Source organism: Artemia franciscana, chromosome 4, assembly GCF_032884065.1.
Source record: "Artemia franciscana chromosome 4, ASM3288406v1, whole genome shotgun sequence".
Taxonomy (NCBI): domain Eukaryota; kingdom Metazoa; phylum Arthropoda; class Branchiopoda; order Anostraca; family Artemiidae; genus Artemia; species Artemia franciscana.
Window position 1 is genome coordinate 56,747,931 of NC_088866.1, and position 27,541 is coordinate 56,775,471.

Below are 27,541 nucleotides of genomic sequence, written 5' to 3' on the forward strand. Positions count from 1 at the left end.
AAAACAAATCCAAGATAAAGCTTTCCAGGTTAAATCGAGCGTACGAGTACCCACAAGGAGGAGGTATTCTCTTCTTCTGAAAAACCAAAACACAAAATGTCTGCAAAATCCTCAAAATTATGACAAATTTTACAGCAAAAATCACTTTCTGAAAGACTACCCCTCCCCCTCTACAACCAAATAAGTGAGTAGAATTCCAGTGTCTCTACTTTTTTTAATTCCAAGAGGGGAAACTGAGCTTCTGAAGGGTTTTTGTCTAGGGTCTCCCCCTATTGTCTGGAAAAAACTTGTTTAACAGCTTTTATTTATTCAGGCGTGTATGCAAGGGACTGGTCTTTAAGCCCAAAACAACGTAAGGATTTTTAGGTTTTGCGATTTTACCAATATCTTTCATTTAATCTGCTCGTGTTTTTTTTTTTTTTTTCAAATTCGGTCAGCCGTTCTAAAATGAATTCTGGGCACGTGTCAAGATTTACTCACCTTTGTAAAAAAAAAAAAAAAAAAAAAAAGATAAAATAATAACAACAGTTAATACAACACAACAACAAGACGAAACAACAACTTCAACGAAGATACAACTTCTTTATTCAAAAAACCTTCCCATATTCTAACTCTTCCAACCATTAAAAGAATTCAAATAGGAAAAAGATTCATTAGAAAAAAATGATAAATAGCAGACAGTTAATTACACAAAATAATGTAGAGACGCGTCATTAAAAATCACGTTTCACTTCCTCTTAGTCTCACCCCCACAAAAAAAAGCTTGAAAAACATATGCCTCATGAATGTTTCTTTCAAGGGGCTGCCCATTTTCCGTTACAGGTGTACTTGATTATCTGAATAGAATAATAAGTTTCTTCAATTTCTGATTTCAAACTTCTTTTTTTTTGGATTTTTCAACTTAATTAATAATTAATTTTTCGTCGATTTTTTCAAGGTTCAATATTTTTGACTTGTTCTAGGAGTAGCTCATTGATCGCATACTCTAATATCTTTGGCATATAAAAGGAGTGGCTACTTGTACATACTGGTTTGATTTCTCTTTCCCTGTTTTTATTCTCTTCTGATTTTATTTTTGGTCCTTTTTTAAAATTGTTATGGGTTATTTTTTCCTTTTTTACATTGATAACACTTTGTTGTTGTGATACAGACCAAATATTTGTTTGATAGTTTCTTCCGTAATTTTGCTTAAACTGGCCATCGACCAGTTTTGTTTTTTTATCATAATGGGCCAACTCGGCTTTATATCATTTATTATCACTCATATTCCCAAAGCATAATATCTGTATTCCAGCTCATGTCCCTGCAAAAGTATGGTCGATTCCATACTCAAGTCTCCCCTCCCCTCACCATGGCCCTAATAAACACAAAGCAACGGAGCACATATCCCCTCGGTTGGTTTCTATTCTAAGACATTCATTCATCAAACTAGTTCTAATAGTGTAAAATCCAGGAGTGTTCAACACATGGAAAAACAACCTGTACCCCAATAACTTTAAGACACCTGTTTCCCATCTGGTAAATTTGGAAAATAAGGGGGGAATAAAAGACCCTTTTAAAATTTATATGCCTTTAACAAGTCTGAGTTTGATCATTCTAAAGACTTTATGAGTAGGACATGGTTTTAATAGATGAAACTTCCGCGAGGAGTTGCGCACTAAGCCACTTTGTCACGAAATAAAGTCGACAAAATGATAAAAAAAAAAATTTGAGCAGAAGTTCTTGGTCGGTCTAGAGTATGAATAAAGCAAGAGAAAAAATCTCGGAGGAGTTAGAGACACAACTAAAAGAATTTTCGGAGACATCCTAATGTTCAACCCAAGGATGAGCAATGTTTGGCCCCCTTTTGAGCATACTTGACATCTATTCAGTCTTTCCTGTAATTTCAAAATTCTTCTTTTTTGGAGTTCGGTTACTAATGAGCTGAGTCCCTCCCATCCTTAATTACAGTTTGTTATCACAAATTGTTTGATTGAAAACGCTACTTTAGTTTTGTTTTTGAATAAGGATGTGAATTAAAGCGTAGGTATTTCTTCTTTTTATTAACTACTATTTTATTGTCTGCCTCGTCATATTTTAGATGCGAGGTTCAATTCATTGCCCTCAAATTCTGACATTTTACTTTTTTTATTTTCCAAGTATCAGTTAATTTAGTAGCTTTTTCAAACCCCTAGAAAAAATTGCATATGTGCCTGAAGCGAGGTGAAAAAATAACTTAAGAATAGCACAACCTGATATCTAATTTAAATTAATATACTTGTGCATGAGATCTCCCTAGAGAGAGAGGATCTCCTTGAAAATAAGCCTGAAGCATAGAGTCCCAGGAAAAAATACAAATACGACAGAGTAGAAAATTCGAAAAAAATATTTTAGGCCACTATTTCCAAAAGGAGGGGGTCCTCGGGGCAAATCTTTAGGAAGGAGCACCCAATGTTCAGGTGTGGTAAGTTTTGCCGGCAAGAGAGGAATAATTTGGAAAATAAATGAGGTGGAGATCCTGTACAACCTCCCATCCTTTTGGTATGGAAAATGGAACTACAAGGTATATTTTTCTTCGCTTTTAAGTCAGAGCTGAGCTACTAAAGAAAGACAAACATGAAAAGCGAAATATAATCCGGGTATACACACAGGAAGGTATACAAGCCACAAATGTCACAGAAGGGTCATATAATCATTTCCTTTGTTTGTTTTCACAGCTGGACAAAAAAAGATACTCATCCCCAAATTTCACATGCTATATATTTTTTTTTAATTTTGCTTTTCGGACAAAGAGTCCGCTTACTTTTAATACATTCCAGTATATTTACGTATACTTACTAAATATCGTGGGAAAATGTTTAAATATAAAGCCCGAAGGTGCATTTTAAGCTATCCAATGATACTCTTCCAGTGTTTGAGTAATAATTTAATAGTACACATTTAAATCTTGGTTGCAAAGGTAGCTGCAATCTAGCAAATAACGAACCACAGCCCATAGTAACCAAAAGTTAAAAAACACGTTTTGAAAAAAAAGGAAAAGTGAAAAAAATTGACATCCGACACTGACTCAGGAATGGTAACTATAATTTAGGTTCGTTATAAAAGAAAAAAGTTTATTGTGAAAAGACATTTATGGTGGTTTAAAAAAAGCCTGCAATCCCTCGAAAATGGCGTTAGATCAAAATGAAAGTGTACCATTGGAATCAGTATGGTTCGAAACCATATTGAGGGAGATTATAGTACCCCTCTTTGAACAACAAGGGAAATCACTTTTTTCATCGGTAGCACTGATCTGCCTCCGTTTTTTTTTTTTTTTTTTTTTTTTTTTTTTTTTTTTTTTTTTTTTTTTTTTTTTTTGTAGGCCTGGTGGGGTAGGCCTACCAGATCATCATAGAGAGATGCTTAATGGCTCACTCAAAACCTATTTCTCATATCTACATACTTATTATAAATCCCGCCATCTGCAAGTGCCATATGGCACTAAAATGGCACTTTTTGTACAATTTCTCAAGGGATGGCATTAGCCAGCAATCAGAACATCAAAGACAATTTTTTTTATAGCTGATATAAAAAAATATTGCTCATATTAGCGTTCTCCCTATAAATTCCACAATCTGCAAGTTCCAAATGACACTAAAAACGGTACTTTTGATTCCATGTCTCAAGTGGAAAGGCTGGGGCTATTGGGCTAGCAGAACTTATAAAAAGAGTGATGTTCAAGGCTCACTTGAAAGCTATTGCTCATATCTACATGCTTTTTTTGTCAATCCTACCATTCGTAAGTGCGTTATAGCACAGAAAACTACAACTTACTTTTTCACTTTACGTGAAAAAGCTCTGAAGTACAAAACAGGTACTATTGTAATAGTTATGTTCCAGAACCCTTAACTGGGGGGTTTACACTCCCCCTCCCAGCAACCTTAGTAAGTTTCATTAATCGTCTGATCATCAGTAAGCAGCTTAAACATTAGCAGGCTACCACACCATCGCATCTAGATGTTTAATGGCCCAATTAAAAGCTATTGTTGATATTTCCTATGTTTTTACTAATTCTACCATGTATTAGATTTCACAGATTTCAATATTAACTAGTTTTTGGAGGGAATTTGTAATGAACGCTTTGCCATAGTTGAAGCATTAGCTGCAACCTAGTTAAGAGCCAACTTCAGCCCATAATAACTAAAAGTTAAAAAAACATTAAAGCTGTCTTTTTTTTCTTCTTTTTTCCAGGCCTGGCGGGTAACTAGAACATCATAGAGATGCTTAAGAGCTCATTCAAAAGCTATTTCTCATATGTACGTGGTTTATACAAATTCAGCCCTCTGCAAGTACCATATGGCACGAAAAAAGGCACTTTTTATGCCGTTTCTCAAGGGGTGGGGCTAGCGGGCTACCGGAGCATCTTAGATAGATTTAGATAGCTCATATAAAAAATATTGCTCATATCTACGTTCTTCCTATAAATTCCACCATCTGCAAGTTTCAAATGGCACTAAAAACGGCACTTTAGGTGTCATATCTCAAGTGGAATAACAGGGGCTAGTAGGCAATCAGAACATTTTAGAGTGATGGTTAATGGCTCATTTGAAAACTTTTGCTCATATCTACGTGCTTTTTATCAGTTTTGCCATTCGTGAGTGACTAAAGCACTAAAAAAAAAAAAAAATTTAGTGCCACTTCTTAAGTAGAAAATCATGGAAGTATAGAACGGTAGCATTGTAATACTTATGGTCCAAAACCTTAAACTGGAGGTTTGCAAGAACACCTCCCGCATGCTCCTCCTCCAGCCCCCCTTAATTAGCTGCGCAATTAAGGTCCTACAAACACCAGTGTAAATTAAATTATTAGAGGCATGGTTCTGTTAGTACAGCACTGAACTTCAAATTAGATTATCATGCGTTTGATTCCAGCTTTTTTTTATCACGGCTTGTCCCTTCTTTAGTTACTCTTCAGATAATCCACTATTCTTTGCAAATGTGATGCGCTCCTTTTTTAAAGCATATTCCGAAAAGGCTCGTTTAAAAGACACTGATCATATCTACCTGCTTTTTATCAGTTTTACCATCCATAAGTGCCATACAGCAGTAAAAACAGCATTTTTGGTGCCACTTCTGAAGTGGAGGAGTTTGGAATCATAAAACGGTAGCATTGCAACAATTATGATCAAAAGCCATTAACTGGAGATTTATAAGAACACCTCACATATACTCCCCTCCAAACCTTATTAGCACGTTTCATAAATTGCCTACTCATCTTAAAAGTAAAAGATAATTGTGAAAACAAATTAACTAAAACATAAATTTTTCAACAAAAAAATCTACGAGAAATAAAGCTTGAATGAGGAACATTTTGAATTGAACCTTCAAACTTCACTCTGCGATGAAGCCTGTGTGCTAGTTCTAATGGCGATAATTGAGGGGAAGGGACGTCCTTAATTTTTTATCTTGCCTAGGTTTTGAAAAATGCCTTTTTTGGTCGTTTCACTGGAAAAGGCACTTTTTTCATTCGAAAAAAAAATTAAAATTTTTACGGGAATGTGTTATCAAAGTGATTAGGTATAAATATAAGCTTTTAAATGAACCCTTTAACAGCTCTTTTTTTTTACTGTAGCTTTCTAGTTTCTGCTGGTCAGCAGCCTATTTATAAAGCCCTGTCTTCATTATGGCTTTTTCAGGCGAAGTCAGCCGTGTAAAAACAGTTTTTTCCTCATCGAAAAACAAACGTTCCTGAAAAACAAGTATTGTTTTGTGAAGCATGGATAACAAACTTCATGTTATAGACTGAAAGTTTTCCGTGTCTTTTCTCCCCTAGATCGGTGGTAATTATAAATTATATTAAAAATAAGTTTTCAACTGTAACTAAGGAGTGATATTAAAACGAACATGCATTATTCAGTAAAATTATAAAAAAATACTATGGCAGCGTTGTTTCTACATTAAATTTTGATCGAAAACGAACAAAGATTAATTTAAAAAAAAGTTTTTCCGAGGGAAGTAAAGAGCGAAGTTGAAACTTAAAACAGACAAAAATAATTACCTCACAGCCTATCTAATATATATCAATAAAACTAGTACAAATAAACCAAGTAATTATGTTTCCTGATAATTTTAGAATAATAGATAGCTAGTGCTTTACTGAAAACACAAAATAATATAGGAGTTTTGGTACAGTAAAATCATAACCAATTAAGAACAATTTTTACAGAATAAAAATATTATCAATCCATTTTAGGATCAACACCTTTTAAGATAAAGCAACAATCCATTTTAGGATTGGTGCTTTATTTTTTATTCGTTTAATTTGGTATCACTTCTGCACAATGGTTCAGTTCAATGACTGACTCTTGTTTTGGTTTTGAAAAGGACATTTCATGATTAATTTGTAGACAAGTTCAAAGTAAAGCCACCTTGATAGTTTTAGGACTATAGACTAACTTTAAATTTTATCATACCTTGAAATTCACTGTTGTATAGAGAACAATAACAGGATTTCCAGAGTTTGTAAATTATGTCTTATTTGATCTTCATTTCAAATAACACTAAATAATATTTCTTACAATTTAAGATTGTATATGACTCACTATTGGTATTATAGCGGGTGATACCCAAATGCTACCTGATATTTCAATCCAATATTTCTGAATGCTGTTCAGTTACTTTGCGGCCATCGAAAAATATTTAATTTTACTCTTATGTTTTTAAGATATTTTTAATTATATACTAAAATTTACTAATGTCATAACTGGTGTAAGACTATGAAAAGTTTATAGATTCGTTTATTGTTGTCTGGCTACATACTCACTTTTAACTCCCAAATCAATATTTCTGTTTTTTTTAAAGTTGACTTTTGTGTTTTCAGTAAAACGGTAGTTTTCTATAATCCTAAGAGTATGTGGAAACATAATTAGTTGGTTTAATTGTACTAGTTCAATTAATATAGATAGGCTGTGAAGTAATAATTTCAGTAAATTTTAAGTTTCAACTTCGCTCTTTACTTCCCTCGGAAAAACTTTGTTTTTAAAATATTAATCTCAAACTCAAGGGGTGCTCACTTCCAGGATTCACATACATAAGGGGGCGCTTGTCAAGCGTAGCGGAAAGTGTCCCAGGCGTTGCTGAAATTGAGCCAAACTGGCGGACCGGCATTCTGGGACATGCTCCTGGTGGCAGAAAGTCGGCACCCCCTCGAGTGGCCAAAAATTTTGCAGACATGAATTGTAAAAAAAAAAATGGGGAAGACAAGTGAGCTCCATGCTAGAGAATCCCCCAGAGGTTATACGAATGGCACCCCAACGCCAGTAGGATTCCGGGAGAGCGAGAAGTATAGTCTACGGTAGTACTGAAAACATTTTGCATTTTTCACAGACAATTTAATACGAAATGGGGTACCAATGCATTATATAGAATAGATCTGAAGATAAAACCCTGATCTGAAGATGAGATTTATTCATAATGAAATACATATTTTTTCGCAGACGATTTAATACGAAAGGGGGTACAGTGAATTTTACAAATACAAATGAATTTTATAATCCCCTAAAGGCTCCTTTGCCTGTAAAATCTTGTGCCTGGACTTTTTTTTGTTCTTATTAAATTGTGAGGCTATTTGAAACAAAAACTACCCAGGATGTTTTGTTTTTAAAAATTTCACATGCATTACGAATTTTTATGCCCATTAAAAAAGGTTATAACATAGGCTTTACTTATCTTACATAGTGAATTAACAAAAGTTCAGAAATCATTAGGATCAAAAGAAAAATGAAAGAATAGGTTCCTAATTAATCACTGCCATTATCATCGAGGTCTTTGCACGGCTGTCAAGATCCGAAAATAATTAATTTAATTTACCATTATCCATTACACTATCCTTGAAAAGATCCTGCAGTTCACGCAATACCATCCATTACTATAGTTTAATTTATGTATTTTACCTGCAATATACTACTGAAAATGACAATTCTACCAGTAATTAATGTTTCCAACATCACATAGACGGTAGTGTACAAGACAAAAATAAATAGAAAGAAAATAGCGCTCACGTCATTCCAGAATTCCCCCCCCCCACACACACATACACATAAGAAATATTACATTTTTTTGCATTAGATCGATTTTTATACCTTTTTTAGTTTCGATTAATATGGGCTAGAGTTTGTTCTTTACTAGGTTGAGACTATTAGGGCAACCATGATACCAGAGGGTTCACCAGAACAGTTTTTTACGGTGCATACAGGCAGTGGCGGCAAATTCTTGGGTGGGGGGCAAAGTTGGAGCCCATCGTGCGCCCATAAGTGGGGTAGCAGAGAAGCAACGCTAATTGGCAGTTTATAATGTGTTTGCAGATTTTGCCAGAAAATACCATTTTTACACATAAAAATACTTTTTGCTCAAATAGAAGCTGTCCAAACACAAGTTCGGCAGCTTTCGACAGCTTTTGGCAGCAAGTTCTAAAGCGTCGGCAGCTTTTGGAATTACGTCGAATTCTGCTGGTGGCTGATATTCTGTCAAATTCTATTTTGGAACGACCGTACCGGGTCGAGCCGATTTTCCCAAATCAAGTGAAAACGACAAAAAAAATGAAAAACTGACATGAAAAATTGAAAACTGAAAAAAATGAGCCATATAGTACCGCGAAGTAGAGATATACTAGAGAAAACTTACCCGTTTCTGTGGATGCTTGATTTATGCAGGCTTATTTTGGTTTTGACAAGATTTTTGTAGAAACTAAGTTTCAGCTAGGGGGCAAACTGAGGTCTGGGGTGAGTCAAACCAAGTTATGGGAGGAGCAGTTGTAACAAATTACATCCCTGCATAAAGGTTTGCGATACATCTTTGTAAACCAAACACATTACTCCTTAAGCGTATGTCAGAAAAGGAAGCCGAATTGTTGTATCTATCCGTGTTTACAATGTCGAATTATGAATCAGTAAAAAGAACACATGATCGTCTCTTCTGTGTTAAGCCAATAAAAAGAAAAACAAGGATTTCAGTAGAAATATTTTTTACATTTTAAGTATGCGTTGCTCTGTGGTTAAGCATTAAAATGAATCCAATCTAAAAGGAAATATAAACTTTTGAAAGATGTGATCAATTAAATAAATAACTACAGTTAAATTACTCGGCTAACTAAAACAGTTTTAGACTTCAATCGACCCTACATTGGTTATTTTAACGATAATTCAACCCCGCGTTCGGAAACAAACTTGACTCAGTTCAAATTAACATAGTGTTTGACAAATTTGCACATTAGGTGATGACACGCAAAACAGCTTCCTTAAAATCGGGGAACTTAAATAGCTACATCCAACTATGATGATAACATGCCTACTTCAACAAAATAAAGGATAACACGGTGCCATGGTCGAGGGGGTTTGGTTGAAATCCCCAACAAAAACTGTAAAAAGTTATAATTCCTACTTTGTGTTCGCTTAAGGGTTATAAAAGGTCTTTTGATTGCCTTGGTCGAACTCCCCGTCTGAAGTAGCCGAACTTACACCCTTCCCAAATAATAAAAAAAACGGGTGTAGCTGAAGTCTAGACTGGAGGAAGTCCCCCGGAAGAAGCCTTAGAGCAAATAAAAAAGTGGAGAAGGGAAAGCATACGAGTATATTTGAAAACTAGAGTATTTTAGCGGACAATTTACGAAGAAGAGGACACAATGACTTGCAAAGCAGGGAGCAAGCACTAAGCGGTAGCCCCCCCCCCCCCCGCCCTAAAAATCATCTGGTCAAGGAATAGATTTTTCATCCAAGAAATAGAAAATACATAGAAGCATTCTTCTTACTTACCGATAGACAAACTTTTGCCCTAGCACCTTCTTGATAATGTTTTTATCATAATAATATCGTAAAGCTCGACTGAGTTTATCATAGTTCATATTAGTTTTATTTTTTCTAAGTCCCCAAAGCCGCGCCACTTCTTCGGCGTTGATTAACTTGAATTCGCCGTCGTTTGAAGTCCAGGTGATAATATGCTCATGTTGTGAACTCAATAGCAGCTCGAGCAAAAATTGCCATAAAGTCACATTTGAATCTAACGATCCAGGGCCCCCTGAAAATAAAAGTAATAAATTAATTGAGGACACAGAAACTGGTGTACAAAGGTCCGTCCCCTGGGGAGAGAAAGCTCAAAATCAGAAAAATTCCTTTTTAAGCCACCGTTTTTAAATTATTAAAGAGGAAAGGCCTTTTAGACCAATCTCATTGGGCAATCCCCTCGATACCCCCTATTGTGCACGTAGGGACATGTTTACTATCCACCACTATTGTTACAAGTGGTTGCAAAGACAATCCCCAGAAGGTCATGATTAAACTACTTCAAAATATCTCACATCCTAATGAAAAAAATTGGGATAGGGGTATTAATAGGGGGGGGGGTGAGGAATATCAACATAATTGCTAGGATTGTCTTAAATCCCCAAAATCATAGTTTTTGCCCTATTGAAGTTTAGGAGTGCTCCTTCTAACCTATTTGGGGTATAAGGGTTTCCTCTACCCTCACCCCTCCCTGTTTGGTGCCATGCTTAAAATATACGATTGAAACCAAGAGGTTTACGCAGGACACCAGGATATTTTTTCAGGAGGGGGCCTGAAATTGAAAAAAGAACAAAAACAATTTTAACCCATTACAGTCCTATATTTATTTGAAGTAGGGAAAATTCCTTCGTGTCTAACTTATGACAGAAGCCAACTAACCACTATGCGTTCAGGCGTGTTTACAAACAAGTTTAGTTCACTACCAGAAAAAAACCACACTTGTTGAAAAAATCCTTCCCCTGATCAAATATTCACGTCATAACATTCGTTTTTAACACGGTTTCATGAGGTACGTGAAATATATTCTGGAACGATGGGTCTCATAGTGTCCACGGTCTGAATAGGGTTATATAAATAGGGCCATTTCCAGTGGGAGGGGGTTGTACAATCTGTCGGGGGCCTTTAGATAGAAGCATCATATATTTCATGAAAGACAGGACTACTTACGTCGTAGGGGAAGGGGGGAAAAGCTGAAATTGTCCCCAAGTGCCGAAAAACATCCCTATGCCTCTGCATGGAACTCATAAATTTTATATATAATCCGATAAATTCGAAATATATTAAATTCAATAAATATATTTATTTGTTTATCTCGCCAGAACAGCCTCGCCATCACTTTGCTCCTCATTAACCCTCCTTACTTTTAATAATTACACAAAACTTTTATCATTATTTTATAAAATAGAGACATTTAAAGTGATTTTTCGTTAACTAAAACTAAACTTTCTCGTCCTTAATGGGTTAAACATAAAAAGGTAGAACTAAGATTCAATAATGTCATTATGAAGGATTTAAGTATTCCCAGTCATATATATCCAGCTGAATTTCTAGAATGTCAGTTTTACTGAAATCCATTTAGCACGTGAAAATGCGCGCTTTAGAACAATTGGTCCCCATGAGAAACAAATCTATACCCCCGTAGTCATATTTGGAACATAACTGGTGATCTCATAAGTTTACTCCCAAACTTAAGAAAAAAAAAAACAATCGCTTATCTATAACAGTATTTTTTGGACTAATTGCTATAGGAAACCTCGTGGGAGTCTCCGAAGGCTAGGAATAATTTCGTATGCTAGGAATAACTTATGACGCAATGATCCTGGCATATTCAACAAGACAAACAAATTTTTAAAAACAAAGACACTGAATAGGCTAAACGCTAAAACCTTTTCAAGGATATTACACTTTTAAATTTTTAACGAGGTTATGTTTTCTTCCGAAGAGAAGTTAAAAACCAACTGTGAAGACCAGTTTTCTAACGTGGTCACAAACTATATTTAAGGTGGAAACGAAATAGTTGGTCAATATACCAGTAAACAGGGATGATCAAAGCTATATATCCCTCAAGGATAGCTCTTAAAGCGATTTATCCCTAAGGCATTATAAAGTAAAAATATCCAGATACTGGTATCAATTTGGGCACCTATTTACTTGAACGAGAGTTTTTTTTTTTCTTACATGACTGCCCAATCGGCTAATACCCAGGAACAGCCAATGTTGCCAGTTACCAGACGAGGCACCCCATCTGGCCACTCTGGGGACAACAGCTAAAAACCATCATAACCTAAGTTGGTCTTTGACACACTCCTTCGAAAAACAAAGAAAGGGTGCCTTAAACTGCACTCTTGCCCCCCCCCCGGAAAAAACTCCAAAACCTTTTAAGAGTTAGACCATCTCATCTACACCATGATCGAAAAACCAAAGGCAGTCCCTTTTAATAGTTAAATTAACCAAAATTCCGATTGTTTTCAGTCATCAATTAAAAGCAATTTACATCTTTGATAGACCTCATCTCAAAACATCTTTGAAAAGAGCGGCTTACGGGTTAAATTTGTTTGCAAGTCTCAATGGTTTGGTAAATGCATACAGGTAGCACTAATCAGGGGAGGAGGGGAGTATATAAGGAAATTAACCTCTAAATGTTTTAGTCCGTCTAGATTCCTTCGTAAATTAAAAAAAAAAAAATAGTTTCTTTGTCAAACTCTGTCCCAGTACTACGGCGGCCCCTTGTCGAATTAAATAAAAAAAAAACAAGTTTTTTTAACGGAAAATAAGGAGCGACATTAAAACTTAAAACGAACAGAAATTACTTCGTATATGAAAGGGGCTGCTTCCTCATCAACGCCCCGCTCTTTACGCTAAAGTTTGACTCTTTCTCTTAACTCTACTTTTTAAAACAGTATGTTTTGATTTGGCTCTCCACAGATGAATAATTAAAACAAAACTTGCATATTTAATTTTTTTGGCTAAATGGCTTTCTCATAGTTTCGATCGAATGATTTCGAGAAAAAAAGGAGCGGGGGAGCAGGCCTAGTTGCCCTCCAATTTTTTGGTTACTTAAAAAGGCTACTAGAACTTTTAATTTTTTTTACGAATGTTTTTATTAGTAAAAGATATACGTAACTTACAAATTAGCTTACGTAACGAACTTCTGTATTCTCATGTTTTTATTACGTATATGAAGGGGTTCACCCCCTCGTCAGTCCCTCGCTCTTTACAATAAAGCTTATATTTTGTCCCAATTTCTTAAGAATGACCCCTGAATCACAAATGCCGTAGAATAAATAGTTGAAATTACTAAAAATACTTTAGCGTAAAGAGCGAGGTATTAGGAGGAGGTGAGCCCAGCATACAGCATCCGTTTTAAGTTTTAATGCTTCTCCTTACTTTCAGTTGAAGAAACTTATTCATATTTATTTTTTTATTGTTTTTTTAAATAATGCTAGAAAATGCTGCGTTCCCTTCATAAAATTTTCTTCCCCCACGACAAATTTCTCCAAGGAAAGTTCCCCAAAAATATCCCCCTCTTCTCAACCCCCCCACCTAAAAATCCCCCTGAAAACCTCTGTACACTTCCAAATAACCATTACTATATGTAAGCACTGGTCAAAGTTTGTAACTTGTGGCCCCTCCCATGGGGACTGTGGGGGAGTAAGGCGTCCTCAAAGACATAGTTATAAGGTTTTTTGACTACGCTGAATAAAATGGCTATCTCAGAATTTTTACCTGGTGACTTTGGGGAAATAATTAGCGTGGGAGGGGGCCTACGTGCCCTCCAATTTGTTGGTCACTTAAAAAGGGCACTATAAATTTTCATTTCCGTTAGAACGAGCCACCTCGCAAGATTTTAGGACTACTGGGTTGATACGATCACCCCTGGGAAAAAAAAGAAATAAACAAAAAACTAACAAACAAAATAAACACGCATCCGTGATCTGCCTTCTGGCAAAAAATACAAAATTCCACATTTTTGTAAATAGGAGCTCGAAACTTCTACAGTATGGTTCTCTGATACGCTGAATCTGATGGTGCGATTTTCGTTAAGATTCTATGACTTTTAGGGCTTGTTTCTCCCTATTTTCTAAAGTAAGGTAAATTTTCTCAGGCTCGTAACTTTTGATGGGTAAGACTAAACTTGATTAAACTAATATATTTAACATCAGCGTTAAAATACTAGCTATTGATATCAAAATCCCATTTTTTAGAGTTTACTACAGTAAACTTCGCTCCTTATTACAGTTCGTTACCACGAACTGGTTGATATATATCGTGCAGGTTTTCCCGCTAACGACAAATGGAAATTCAACAATCGTAATGGCCACTTCTTTTTATTTTTGGCCAACCTCTGTCCTGATTTCGCCAAGATTCGTTGTTAAAAATAAATTCCACTGGTCGTGTATTAACTTAAACGAGTAAGGGAAATTAAAAATTTTAAGGCCTTTTTTGGCCAACCTCTGTCCTGATTTTTCCGAGGTTTGTCGCTAAAAATAACTGGTTATGTCCAAACCAATTATCTAACGGGTAAGGGAAACTCATAAAGTTGTACTGGTAATTTTTTTTATTTTTTTTGGCCAACCTCTTTCCTGATTTTGCCGGGGTTCCTTGTTCAAAACAAATCCTACTAGTTAGGCTACACCCTAACAAATTATAACGAGTAAGAGTAATTCCAAAAATGTATGACCTCATTCTTTTATTTTTGACGAGCCTTTGTCCTGATTCTCCGAAGTTCGATTGTTAAAAAAAAAAAAATCTCCTGGCTATATCCTAACCTATTACCTAATAAAATTTTGATGGCCTTTACTTTGGTTTCTCTGAGCATCAATTTGGCAGTGATCCCAAGTTGAAAACAATCACTACTGGTAGCCCCGGCCGCAAAAAAAGAGGATTAAAGGAGGATGCTCCCAAAACGAACATGCAACACTTCATGCTCTGGTACACGAGGATTCGCCATATTCCCTATTTCTATTATTGAAATTGAGCGATTTATCTGCCAAACTGATTAATGAACTGGAGAGGAAAAATACATTCATTTTAGAGTTTGATGCTGTGATGATTTGTATTAGTCACTTGGTAGAAAAAAAATTCCCACTTTATACGGTCGGTTATAGATCTGATTATCTATACGTTCAAGTGGATTTAAGTGTAGGGTCAATCTTGGCTTAAAAAAAAACTACTAATTTAATGGCCAAAATTGATACTCAATTCGGTATTATTACACCACGGAACTAATAAAGGGAAAATGCACTAATAGCATGATTTATAATATGAACACTGGATGTGTATTCACATTCAGAAGCTTTTTTTTAATAGACCTTAGAAATTCAGTATGCATTAAACTGAGAAACCGTGAAGCTACTGTAATAATTAACTGCCATCTAAAAGCATTTATCAACATGTATAACCACTCAAATTGTTTTTTTTTTCTGTATGCCTTAGATGGCTATGCCCGATAGCAATAATTAAATTACGAGCCATTTAGGAATTTTTAAAAGGGGAAAAAACATTACCCGACACCAACACCTGTGCTGTATTAAGCCACAGTAGCTAGCAAAAAGTGACAAGTCGCATTCTTAAATAATTAATTATATCCACATGAAAGGTTTAGGAAATATCTTATAACAGGGGAGACGAACATAACGATAAACATTATCATCAAAATATATCATGTGAAGACACATATTTTTTGCTCAAAATGTGAAAGACCATAAAGATAAAATTATATTTTGTAGGGGTAATAAATTCATAAAATCTTGCAGTCAAAAAGGCTTAGCTTACAGTCAAGACTAATATACGTACGAAAGGCCAAGCTTTCAGTCTATTTAAATCCTGACATTTTGCTGAAAACTCCAAAGAACTTGAAGAGAAAGGAAAGAAAAGTATATTTATTCACCTTAGATATCTTTTTCCTAGTGAAGGGCAAAATGAGCCCTCCCCCAATGGATGCCACTGGTGCCTACCAGAAAACCCTATCTCCCTTTTTGCGTACAAACACTTGGGTGGGGGAAATCACGGGATTTTTATTCATATTTAGTATGCGCTGGGTAGAGACACAGTGGTCGAATATGGTTCTAAGTGTGGGCGCTCCTAAAAATGGAGGAAGATTTGCTAGATGTTTTCCAGAGAAATTGCCTACGGATTGTTTCGGGTAATCGACTAAATGACTGTATTTCCAACAGTAGGCTGTACGATAAGTATGGTTCAATCCCGCTTTTTAGGGCTATAATGAGAGAAAGGTTGAGATGGCTAGGAAACATTCAGCAGATGAAGCATGACAGATTGCCAAAGGCCGTCCTTTTCGACCAACAGTCTAGGGCTAAACGGAAAGCAGGTCGTCCTTGGTTAGAGTGAGAGGATGTAGTTAGGAGAGGTAAAAAAAAGTAAAGGATACGGCATTAGACTGTACAGTCCCTACCGGCGGTGCTGATCTCCGTTTCTTGGCCCTTCAGTCAGGAAGTGCAATGGGGGGTTGGGGGCCAGCCATCCTGTGCTTTCGCACACCCTTCCTGTTTATCTTCCCCAGATTTCTCCAGGTACCCATTTAGAGCTGGGTCGACTCTGGCCAAGCTTAAAGAGTCACGCCACTGACTCCCGTCCCAAACTGAAGAATTGGGTGCACTGGGATTCGAACCCGCGTCCTTTCAGACAATGGATCCCGAATCCAGCGCACCAATCCACTCGGCCAGGTGCGCCTAGTTAGGAAAGATACCAGGGAAACTGGAACTTCATGAGATGGTCTAAAGAGGGAGGCTTTGAATAGATTGGGAAGGAGGGGTGTGCGTAGCTGTGTTAGTCTCAGGCGACTTGGTGTTGCGGTGAGTTGTTATTAGTAGTAGCAGTAGGTATAGATAATGTGAAGTACATTTTAGCACTGACTGGATCATATCGAGCATCAATTTTTTTTTCAGTATAGGGATAGCAGCCCTTATTTTTAGAAAATGTCCCTGCGAATGTAAAAAGTTAAGAGTCATTAAATTACCTCAGCGTTAGAATTTTACAAATGTAAAAAGTGAATCAGTTTTGATCTGATAGACGCTTTTGATGTAATATCCAAAAATGTAATATTTCAGGCAGACATCCGGGCCCCTTGTCCCCTAGTACGGTACATGCTGTTTCCTATTTTGTTATTAAAGTATATTTTATTACTTTATTATACCGCATACCCGCTAACATAAGAGACAAGGAAAGTTGAGCTCCCCATAAAATACTTATTCTTAATTAACTACCATACTCTTTGCTAAAATAGAGGCTGTGTGTGCCTAGGATTGAAGCCTATTATTAGCATTATTTTATTACTTAGGTTTGCAATCGCCAATCCCCGTAGCGTTCCAAAATTGTTAAGCTAAAAAAAAAGAAAACTAAGGGCATCGATGGTATATCTGGCACCCATTTAAGCTTTGCCAGCAATCTTCTCCTAGAGCACCTTTCTCTGCTATTTCAAATGATTTTTGCTACCGGCATTGTTCCTGACACCCGACATCTCCATGAAATACTAGGTCACCAACCCTTCCATGGCCATAGAGAGAAGAATCTCCAAATTCAGTGCCACTGTTTTAAGAGCCAACCACCCCTGGACTAGGGTTATTTTATAATGTTTGTAGTTGAAGTGTATTTAATTTTTTTTTATACTTTGTCTTTTTCATTTTTGACGGGTAATAAATTAATAATAATAGCACAGCCTGTATACACATATGGTCCGTACATTTAACTTCAAACCATGAAAACGCTCCTATTTTCTTAAGGCTCACGACAACCTGAACATGGGTATGTTCAAATAGACATTACAGTCCATTACAGACATCATGCACAATTTTTTACGTTTTTAGGTTAGAAGAGAAAAAATATCTGCATAAAATTTTACAGTTGGTGGTAATGGATCTTTAGCAAAACGATAAAACCATAAGACAGTTTTGTTGAGAAATTCTGCGAATTTTCTCGTCTTTCATCAGTAGAAAAAACGGAAGTTGAAAACCAACGGAAGTTGAACGAATTAAGTATTTGACCTTTCTTGTTCGGTTCGTTGATACTTTTTGTGAGATCATAAAGGAGTAAAATTCTTATGCATCAGGGCTGTGCTTTAAAATATTTTGTTGAATATTTTTATATCCATGGGCCACCCACAAGTCAACGGAAAAATTTACAGGTAAGACAAAAAATTATTATCGATTTATTGTATCTTAAAAAATATAACATATCTTAAAAAAAATCTCAAATCTTGCCCTCTCGGTAAAAATTTATGCAGGCGGTCATAATATCTTCAACGGCCTATAAATATTCATGGAGGGAGGGAGAAAACTTTGTACTTAGGAAGTGTTCAAAGACTTTGAAAAAAGTCGAGAAAGGAAAATGTTAGCCTAGTCCCCTACAGACTGAATGCAGGAATCATGAGAAAATACCCTGAATGCTTTGCTCTCCCCCCTAAAAAACAGTTACTAATAAAATTATACTTACCCCTTGGTCTGATTTGTCTGCGTCTACCTCCCCTCCCGCCACAAATTGTAATAAAATTCTTGAATTCTGCAGTATTTCGATATTTGGACATATACAGTCAGACATGAGCGCAAGAGAGAGAGAGAGGGGTTCAGGCCTATCCTCATCCTATCTCTAGATCATTATTATTTGTCCCATAGTCCCCGATGTGCTTTGTACTGCTTCGCCAGTTTAGCTTTTTTTCCACCCCCTCCCCCCCGAACCCTATGTTTTATGTGCAAATGTAAAGTACACCACATAAAAGTTACAATACCCTTAATTTTTTAATGCAATATATCCTTTTGATTGCTACAACAAAGTACTATGAATAATAGCATGTTGACTTGTATAATGAACAAAGACTGACTTCTACCATACGTAATCACCAGAGGATATAAAATTGGGTATGATGAATAAATGAAGCATACCTCTGATGATAGGAATCAGGAGTACAGGCAAGTAACTCACAAAAGACCGATTTTTCGGTAGGTGGACTTGTTCCAGTTCGTTAGTTTCGGGACCGGAAGTGCCCGCCCTGTGCAAAGGAAATGTCACTGAATCTTATGGATCAAATGCCTCCGCTAAGAATATTTTATATGATATTCGGAATATAAGGATTTTGTAACGCTGGGACGGAACATTGTGTCCAGCTTCCTAAGAACATGCTTTGAGTTATTTATTCTTGCGTAAAGTGTTCTATAAAAACCAACTTCTTTCAAACTGTTCTTGGACAACATTAAACGAGGGGTTTCCTATTTCCAAATTCCGTGGACACCAGGTGACACATGTCATTCGTGATGCGAAGTATACAAAGAAAGGTACAAAGAGGTGTTTCCAGAGAGGTGGTTTAAGTGGTACTTAAAGATGGACACCTAGTGGCGGAATGGACAGCACCTCGAGATTTTCAAATTCTGCAGAACAAAATTTTAATAAAAACCGAAGAGCAGAAAATCTGCAACAATTTTCTGCTTATTATAGGCATGAGCATACATCAATTCAGGGAAAAGCGCTAAAATGCCAATTCTAAGAATTCTTAATTTAGGGAGGAATGGTGGTAGGGAAGATGGATAGAGGAATATGGATAGGGATGATGGATAGGGAAGATGGAATGGTGGTAGGATGGTAGAGAGGAAGGGTGGTAGGGTGATAGAGAGAAAGTGAGATGGCAGGGAGGTAGAGTGAGGGGAGAGTTGTGGTATTTGTGTGATATGGAAATAATATTATTGAAAGAGTCTGGTTTGTAGTTTGGCTGCTTTGTTTTTCTTTCTGTTCTTTTTTTTTCTGATTATCTTTGTATCAGAGCTTAAGGAATTGAATAGTATTTTACGTTGCAGCGCTGGCAAATATGTCCGTTTTTTCTTAAGTACTGCGTTTGTAAATAGTGAAAAAAAATTTTATAAAAAAAGATACGTAAATATAAAAGAAACGTATTTTTTCTTCTTCTTCTTGTTTTGAGTATTACAGAGATGATGACGCATAATAACATTACCGGAATCGAATTCTGGATCCCGTGGTTACTTGTTCCAGATGAGATCCAATTTTGGGTCCCGTATTACCAGAGGCGGCTTTAGGGGAGGGACAGAGGGGACACTTGTCCCAGGCGCGAAAATTTTAGGGGCTCAAAATTTCAAATAAGCAATCTAACGGTTATTACCATTTTGTAAATTTTGAAATTTTATTTTTATCAAAATAAAATAGAGGGCACAATTAATAATATGAATATCATTAATAAATTATTAATTAACAAAACAAAATTAATTAGAAAATAATAAATATAAAAACGATATAATTGAACTGACTAAACTAAAATAATTAATAATAATTAGTGATTAAAACAATAAATTAAAAATGCTTAAAAAAATTCAAATATATTTTTGAAATATTTGAAAATATTTTTTAAATAAATGAAAATTTTGTGGGAAACAGGGGGGCGCTAATCAGAATTTGTCCCAGGCACAAGAGAGGCCAGAAGCGCCACTGTGTATTACTAAGCAGAGATCAATTCTACGCATCATCTTAACAAAAGGTTAAAAATATCATTGAAATTTTATCTAATATAAATATTTTCATAATATCCCACAAATGGAAAGATTAGCTTTTTCCTTTCAAGATATTATTTATATTATCTATATCATTTTATATTTATATTATATAATTATTATATAATTATTTATATTATGTTATTATATAATTATTATATATTTAATTTAAATTCTCTCATGATAACAACTTTTGAGAAGTAAATTTAAACTTAATCACTTTGACATCTGTGGAATTAGAATAGAAATACATTTTATTGATGCAAGTAATTAATAATGATAAAAATATTTTAAAGCATTTAAGCCATATACAAAAATTGATACACATAATGTAAAAGCTGGTAGAAAAACATGCATACAAACAAAAGAAATAAATTTGAATTTACTACAGAAAGTCAACTAGGTAGCTATACCCAGGTCCAAGCTAAATCATGTACTATACCTAGAAATAACAAAAAAATGATCGTAGCCTTTTTATGAAGCTACTAAAAACCACGTTTTAACTTGAAGTTGATATTAAAATAGACAAAAGCTACTTATACCCCCTCCGTAGAAAATTATCCCGTACTGACGAAAGATGAATCAATAATAAAACTTCCATCTTTTTTCACAACTTTAGTTACTTTGAAGGGGTTACTCTGTTCGCTACCATAAACTGTTTAATATCACGAACTTTCTATAATTCTCCAAATTGCTTTACTTAGATTTTGTCCATTACTTAGTCTGCGTTCCGTACGAAACATAAAATTTTGCGATAAGCCAAAAGCTGTAAATTGTAGTGACACCACTTGGGGGGGGAGGAGAAAGGCGCATTTGACCTCGATATTTTGGCCTCCCCCTTAATTTTGAAAAATGTTTTTTTTTGGGGTATTTTTATTGAAAAATGTTTTGTTTCGTATTCATAGGAAGAATTGAAAAGAAAACTGAACCCATAAATTTAACAAATATATTTTGCCCCTGCCCGAACGCTGATTTCTGTGAATTGACGTCACCGATAACTTGTACACACAACAGCTATAAGCCAATCAAATTACTCCTTAAACGTACACCAAATAGTCCTCGTCTGTAATAGTCCCGATTCGGGCCAATAGTAACGGAAACTCTAAAAGACGGAATTTCAATAACAATTAAGGCATAAAAAATTGGCTTATCATGCTGATTTCAAATATATAAAATTCATTATGTTTAATATTACCCATCGAAAGCCATGAGCCGGAGAAAATTTGCATGATTTTTGAAAAAGGGGGCAAACGACCAAGAGGGCAGCCGATTTTAATGAAAAGTATACAATTTGATTGAGCATGTCAGAAAACCCAATTCCAAGCTCCTGTCTACAAAGATGTATATGCTTGTATTTATTGTTTTGATTTTTATTTTTTAAGAAAAAAAATTACAAGCTAAAGTTTGTTTGTGCTTTATAAAAACTTCTTATTCTAAAACAACGGCCCTTGTTTTTTTTTTTTTTTTTTTTTGCAATCTTTCTTCAAGAAATAGGGCTAACAGTCACAATTTAGCATAAAGAGCGAATAGTTGATGAGGTGGCAGCCCCTTAACCCTACCCCAATATACGGATAATTCCTATTCGTTTTAGTTTTAATTCTACTCCATACTTTCAGTAGCAAAAACTTCCTTTTTTTTTATCTGAAAGGAAAGCCAAATGATCCTGCCTTTCTTACCTGTTGAATTTTGTGTCGAACTTTGAAAGAGTAAAAACCGCTACCCATTTTATTGTATGAAACTTTAAGCTTGATAAAGGAAAAAAATGAGTCGGAATGATAACAAAATTTTTGTCTTTTGCTGATGCAGATTTTTGTCTAAAATTACACAGAGGACACAAGCTTAAGAGTATAACTTGGAGTCTAACCTAAACTTGCTTTTTAAAAAATTAATGTGTTTTTTACCTATTTTAATGTATTTTTCAAACTAAAAAAAGTAAACAGCAAATTTCAAAATAGGCTCCGGCAGGGGAGTCTCAGCTACCGGATGTTAGCAAAATGTTCTCGCTTTATGGTGAAAGCGAGAATCGTAGACTTCAGAAAAATAAATACCAAAAACTGGTGCATGGAGCCTAAATCTTATTTTAAGTACCAGAGACAGTGAAAATGAAATGATTGTATATGTTAAGTGACAAATTACGCAACCAAATATATATTTTTTTTTTTAATAGAAAATATCTTCAGTTCAATTTTAACGAAAAAGATCTACATGTGTAATTACGATGTTCTAGGTAATAGCGGGCACCAAATTAAAAGAATGGAACGTGAGCAAATAAACGGCACATAACATGCGGCACCAAACAACTAAAGATTGTGTAGCTTTGCTCTGAAGGTGCGGTTGTCTCTGGGAATCAGCAGATATTTTATATTTGAATCTTTGCAAACGGAAAGCGTTGTCAAATTTCTCTAATTAGTTTTGCTTAATTACTTTCACAATTCAACGTCGCAACACTGACGAAAGTGTGGTACTGCCACACTTGCATCCAGGGACGGATGAAGGGGTTTGATCCTCCTCCTTCAAAATTTTTGTCTGAGTTGTAATAACGTGACAAAAATGAATACAAACAAATCCTTGATGCGTTTTTTTATTACCCCCCCCCCACCACCGAAAAAAATTCTTCTGTAGCCCCCACCCCTCGAAAAAAAATCGTGGATACGTCCCTGGGTACTGCCTAAAAGCTTATGGATTTTTAAACAATTTAAAGAAACTACAACTACTGCTACTACTAACAACTCACCGCAGCACCAAGCCCTCTGAGACCAACACAGCTACGCACACTCCTCTATCCCAATCCATTCAAAGCCTCCCTCTTTACACCCTCCCACGAAGTTCCCATTTCCTTTAAAACGTTCTTTACGAAGTCCTCCCACCCCAGATGAGGACGACCTGCTTTCCGTTTAGCCCTAGACGGCTGGCCGAAAACGAAAATCTTCGGCAATATTTTTTCGAGGGCGGCGGGGGGGAGGGTAGAAAAGAATTTTTCGGGGGTTTTGCTTAAAAAACGCATCAATAGATTCGTTTATATTCATTTTTGTAACGTTTTTACAAGTTGGACCAACATTTCGAGGGAGGATGGTTCAAACCCCCTAATCCCTCCCTGGATACGGCCTTGACAGTACCACACTTTCGTCAGTGTTGCTACATTGAACCGTGAAAATAATTAAGAAAAACTAATTAGAGAAAATTAAAAATCGCAGCATCTCAGGTATGAATTGACCTAAGATGGGTCCATAGGGCTTACATTTTTTTTTATTCTTATGTTCTTCGTATTTTAAGGCAATACTACATTAAGGCAATTGTCTGAAGCTTTTCATGCTCAATGAGGTGTTATCTTAGCACAGGGCTGATTGGAACTTTCTAGGGGGTTGAAAAGGTATAGAGGCACATAAAGTACCGAGTTCCAGAGCTCCATTCTGGAACAGGTATTTTCAAAGACCATATAATTCAAATAGGGATAATCCTTTTACTAGACACTGAGAAGCACTGATAAAAATTCTAAACATTTCGGTCATATATACAGCGACCGTCATGTCGCTGCTACACAGCTGTGTATGTGATCAAAATATCCAGAATTTGTGTCATTGTTTTTCACTGTCTAATAAAAGGGTTTATCCCTATTTGAACTGTTATTTTTCGTCCATCCTGGAAGTAGCCTATTAAGTTTACCCTTAAATCTATGCACACCCCCCCCAGAAAAAACAGAATCTAGCATCTAAAATGACAATATTCCTTTCATTAACGAAATATCTTCAATAGAATACGAGTAAGAAACATGTTTTTTGCAGGTCGTTCACACTGTAGCCTGTTCTATGGTTTGATAGATAAATAACTATTTAAATTTATTCACAAATACTTTTTCTGCTTTAAACTTAATTTTCCGGTATGTTTTCTTTTAGACTTTGATACTGAGCTGTCACTTAAATGATTTGCATCGTTTTCATCCTTACAGCTGGATCGTTTTACCACTCGAAACAAAAACAAAATTACATGATAGAGATTGTTTAAGGGAACACCTTTTCCAAGATATTTCCTAATCTGAGTCGATTCAAAATTGGTATTTCCAAAATAAGTAAATGCAAACATATATGTATACAAATGTTCGTACATTTACAAAATCCTTATTTCGGTTGGTCCAAGAAAGCTTTTCTACAGCATTTACATAAAGAAATTTCACTTATTCCGGGCCAAAACAAACAACAAGGGGGGGCCGACATCTCCTTAAAATGAAAAGGCTTTATGAGAAATCTACGCTCGGTACATAGAAGATTATAATCAACATGGTCTTCTTAAGGAAAAAAAGTTTGTCCCTGCTTATTTTGATTTCTTTATATCCCTTATAAAAGAATCATGAATTTTTAAAAAAAACTTTTTTATTTTGACAGAAGAATCCTGAGTTATCAAAATGAAATATCTGGAATAAACAGATACGTCTTCTCCACTGCTAAGAAAAAAAATGAAAATCAATACACTAAGAAATCAGTTTATCAGTGAAATTTAAACATATATATATATATATATATATATATATATATATATATATATATATATATATATATATATATATATATATATATATATATATATATATATATCATGAAAAGAGAAATCACCAATGCTACAGCACAAACACACAAAAAAAAAAAAAAAAAAAAAAAAGGAGACAGAAGGAGAAAAGGAAGACTGTTTTCCTAAATTAGTGATTAATATAGACCAGCACTTGAATGAGGCCTTAACCCTACTCATCCATACAATCACATAGGTCAAACAGCATAGCCACACACAATCAACCATAAAGAATAATCCATGGACAGGCAGTCATGTCGTCAATAAGTATAAGTCGTCATTTACCAAACCATAGAAAAAATAATATAGACAAATAATTCAGAGGCAACACCCAACATAAGGGCTCATCAGGAGAATACACTGGCCTATATAGGGTTTCGCCACTCTAAATTCTCTACCCAGCACAGTGTTGTGGCTACCACAGAATATCCATGGCATCCCCGCGTCAGGTATCACCCCCAAAATACATGTCTATGAAAAAAACAGCAAATGTAAAACAACCAAGTAAAACCAAAACAAGCTTATCCTGTTAATATATCCCTCCCTTTAGCAACAATAGGTAAACTAAATATTATAAATTTTACCAAATCACAAATATTAACACATTGCAAAAAACCTGAATGAACTAAACAATTATATAATTCATCTTTACCATGTGGCTAATTTTTTAAAAATTCCGCTCAAATAGAAACACAATTCAAAATAAATGGCGCTGTGACAACATTTCTCGAACCTCCAAAATTAGTCAAAAATTTCTTTAAGTATTTCTAGATAATTCTTTTGATATTTATTTAAAAGTTCGTTATAATGAAAACTAAATTTTTTAAATTGCCAAGTTAATTTATTTGCAGAAAAACCTCTTGATATCAATTTTTGGCTTAAGATTTTACATCTATTTTTAAAATCAATATAATTACTACAAATCCTTGCATAACGAAGTAACTGTGAGAAAAACGCTGAATATGTGATATTTGAGTGCATATTACTTTCAGGGAATGGGAAACTAATCACTTCAAAATCAAAATCATCCGTTTTATTATACATTTTAAAACTTAATTTATTATTATCACAAATATTAATATTTAAATCTAAGAAATGATCTTCATGACCAGCGCCATGACTAGGCTCAAGAATAAGCTCTGATGGATATATATTTTTAGAAATATCAATGAAATCCTTACAATTTAAGACCAAAATATCATCTAAATATCTTTTATTATTTGACAAAGCATGTTTTAAATTAATTGGATTATTCTTATCCATCATATATTTATATTCTAGTTGACTTAAAAACAAGTCAGCTATAAATGGGCTGGCATTCCCCCCCATGGGAATTCCCATAATTTGCTTGTACAAATCACCCCCAAATCTTATATAAGTATTGTATAAAACAAATTCCAATAACTCAAAAATCATATCCAAGCTGTAACATCTCAAGTTAACTGTAGTATTAAAGCAGTTTGTCCATATGGCTTTTTTATTATAACTGTCTATTTTTAAGAACCTTTTACTAGATAAGAGGAAAGATTTCTTTATAACAGTTTTTAAATTATCTAACACTAAATTGAGTGATAAATTAGTATACATTGTCGCAAAATCGAAAGACTCAATTCTTTTAGCTGAAACCATTGTTAAAGAATCTATCACCTGCAGTGAATTATTAACACTCCAATATGGATTAAAATTCGAAAATTTTTTAATACCAGAACAATAGGTTTTAAGTTTATTTACAATTTCCTTTAAAATTAAAGAGAGGTCAGTAGCAGCAATGCGGGTTGGACATTTAGCTGCTCCAGCAATAAACCGTGGTTTAGGGGGATTCTTATGAAATTTTACAGTCCAATATAGGAAAGGGAACTTTTTATCATTGTCATTTATTTTAATATTAAAATTTTTAAAAAGTATTTCTTCAGTCTTTTCAATTAAATTCTCATCCTCTATATTTACCTTTTCATAAACAATAGTTGTGCCTTTTACCGTTATTCATTAGTTTCTTCACTGTGTAGACTGTGCAACGAGTTCTGCTATAAAGCCAAACATAAAATATTTCGATTGTATTGTGCTTCAACAGATCACTCTTGATGGGTCAGAAAAGACTTCTCATTACTTACAGTTCCCCACTATACGGAACCACAGAGAACCTTCAAGCGGAGTTCAGTATGGCTATAGTCAAATGAGCCTCCTAGACAATTTTTCGTTCCAAAATGCTAATATTTTTGGTAATACATTTTTTTCTTATTTTATCGGACTTGGAGTGTCAATTAAGTGTTTTTAAGCCAAAACCTAATGGTGGATTTACTCAGACTGCCTTAAATCTCAAATGATTTTTAGTACCATTCGTAAAATGAAGACAATTTCGGCCAACAGTCAACAAGTAGAAGTAGTAGTATCGAAATAAGGAATGCAACATCAAAATTTTAAATGACTAAGAAAAAATTATGGGGGTGATGAAGGGTTTGCTGTGATTTTAAAACGTAGTAAAAAGTTATATAGAAATAATAAACATAGTCGGCTCTGTGTGCAATATGAACATTTTCTAGAAACTAGTTTAATGAGACGAATTTTGGCTATATCACTTCCATCAGCGACACTCGGGAAATCTACCAAGGAAGGGGAAATGCTACCATGAAATTTGTCCTTACCAAAATTTAAACGGGAATCTTTCATTCTCGATTTTTTTGTG

At 35.0% G+C, this 27,541-nt stretch overlaps 1 protein-coding gene across 7 annotated transcripts in view; it reads right to left on the reverse strand.

The window, feature by feature from the left end:
- Positions 1 to 27,541, reverse strand: part of LOC136026642 (ETS domain-containing protein Elk-1-like) — a 145,462-nt gene that overhangs the window by 37,530 nt on the left and 80,391 nt on the right. For all 7 annotated transcript variants that reach the window (XM_065703374.1, XM_065703375.1, XM_065703376.1 and 4 more), the window contains one exon: positions 9,767 to 10,028. In XM_065703374.1, coding sequence (XP_065559446.1) covers positions 9,767 to 10,028 — 262 coding nt within the window. The remainder of the gene's footprint in view (positions 1 to 9,766; positions 10,029 to 27,541) is intronic.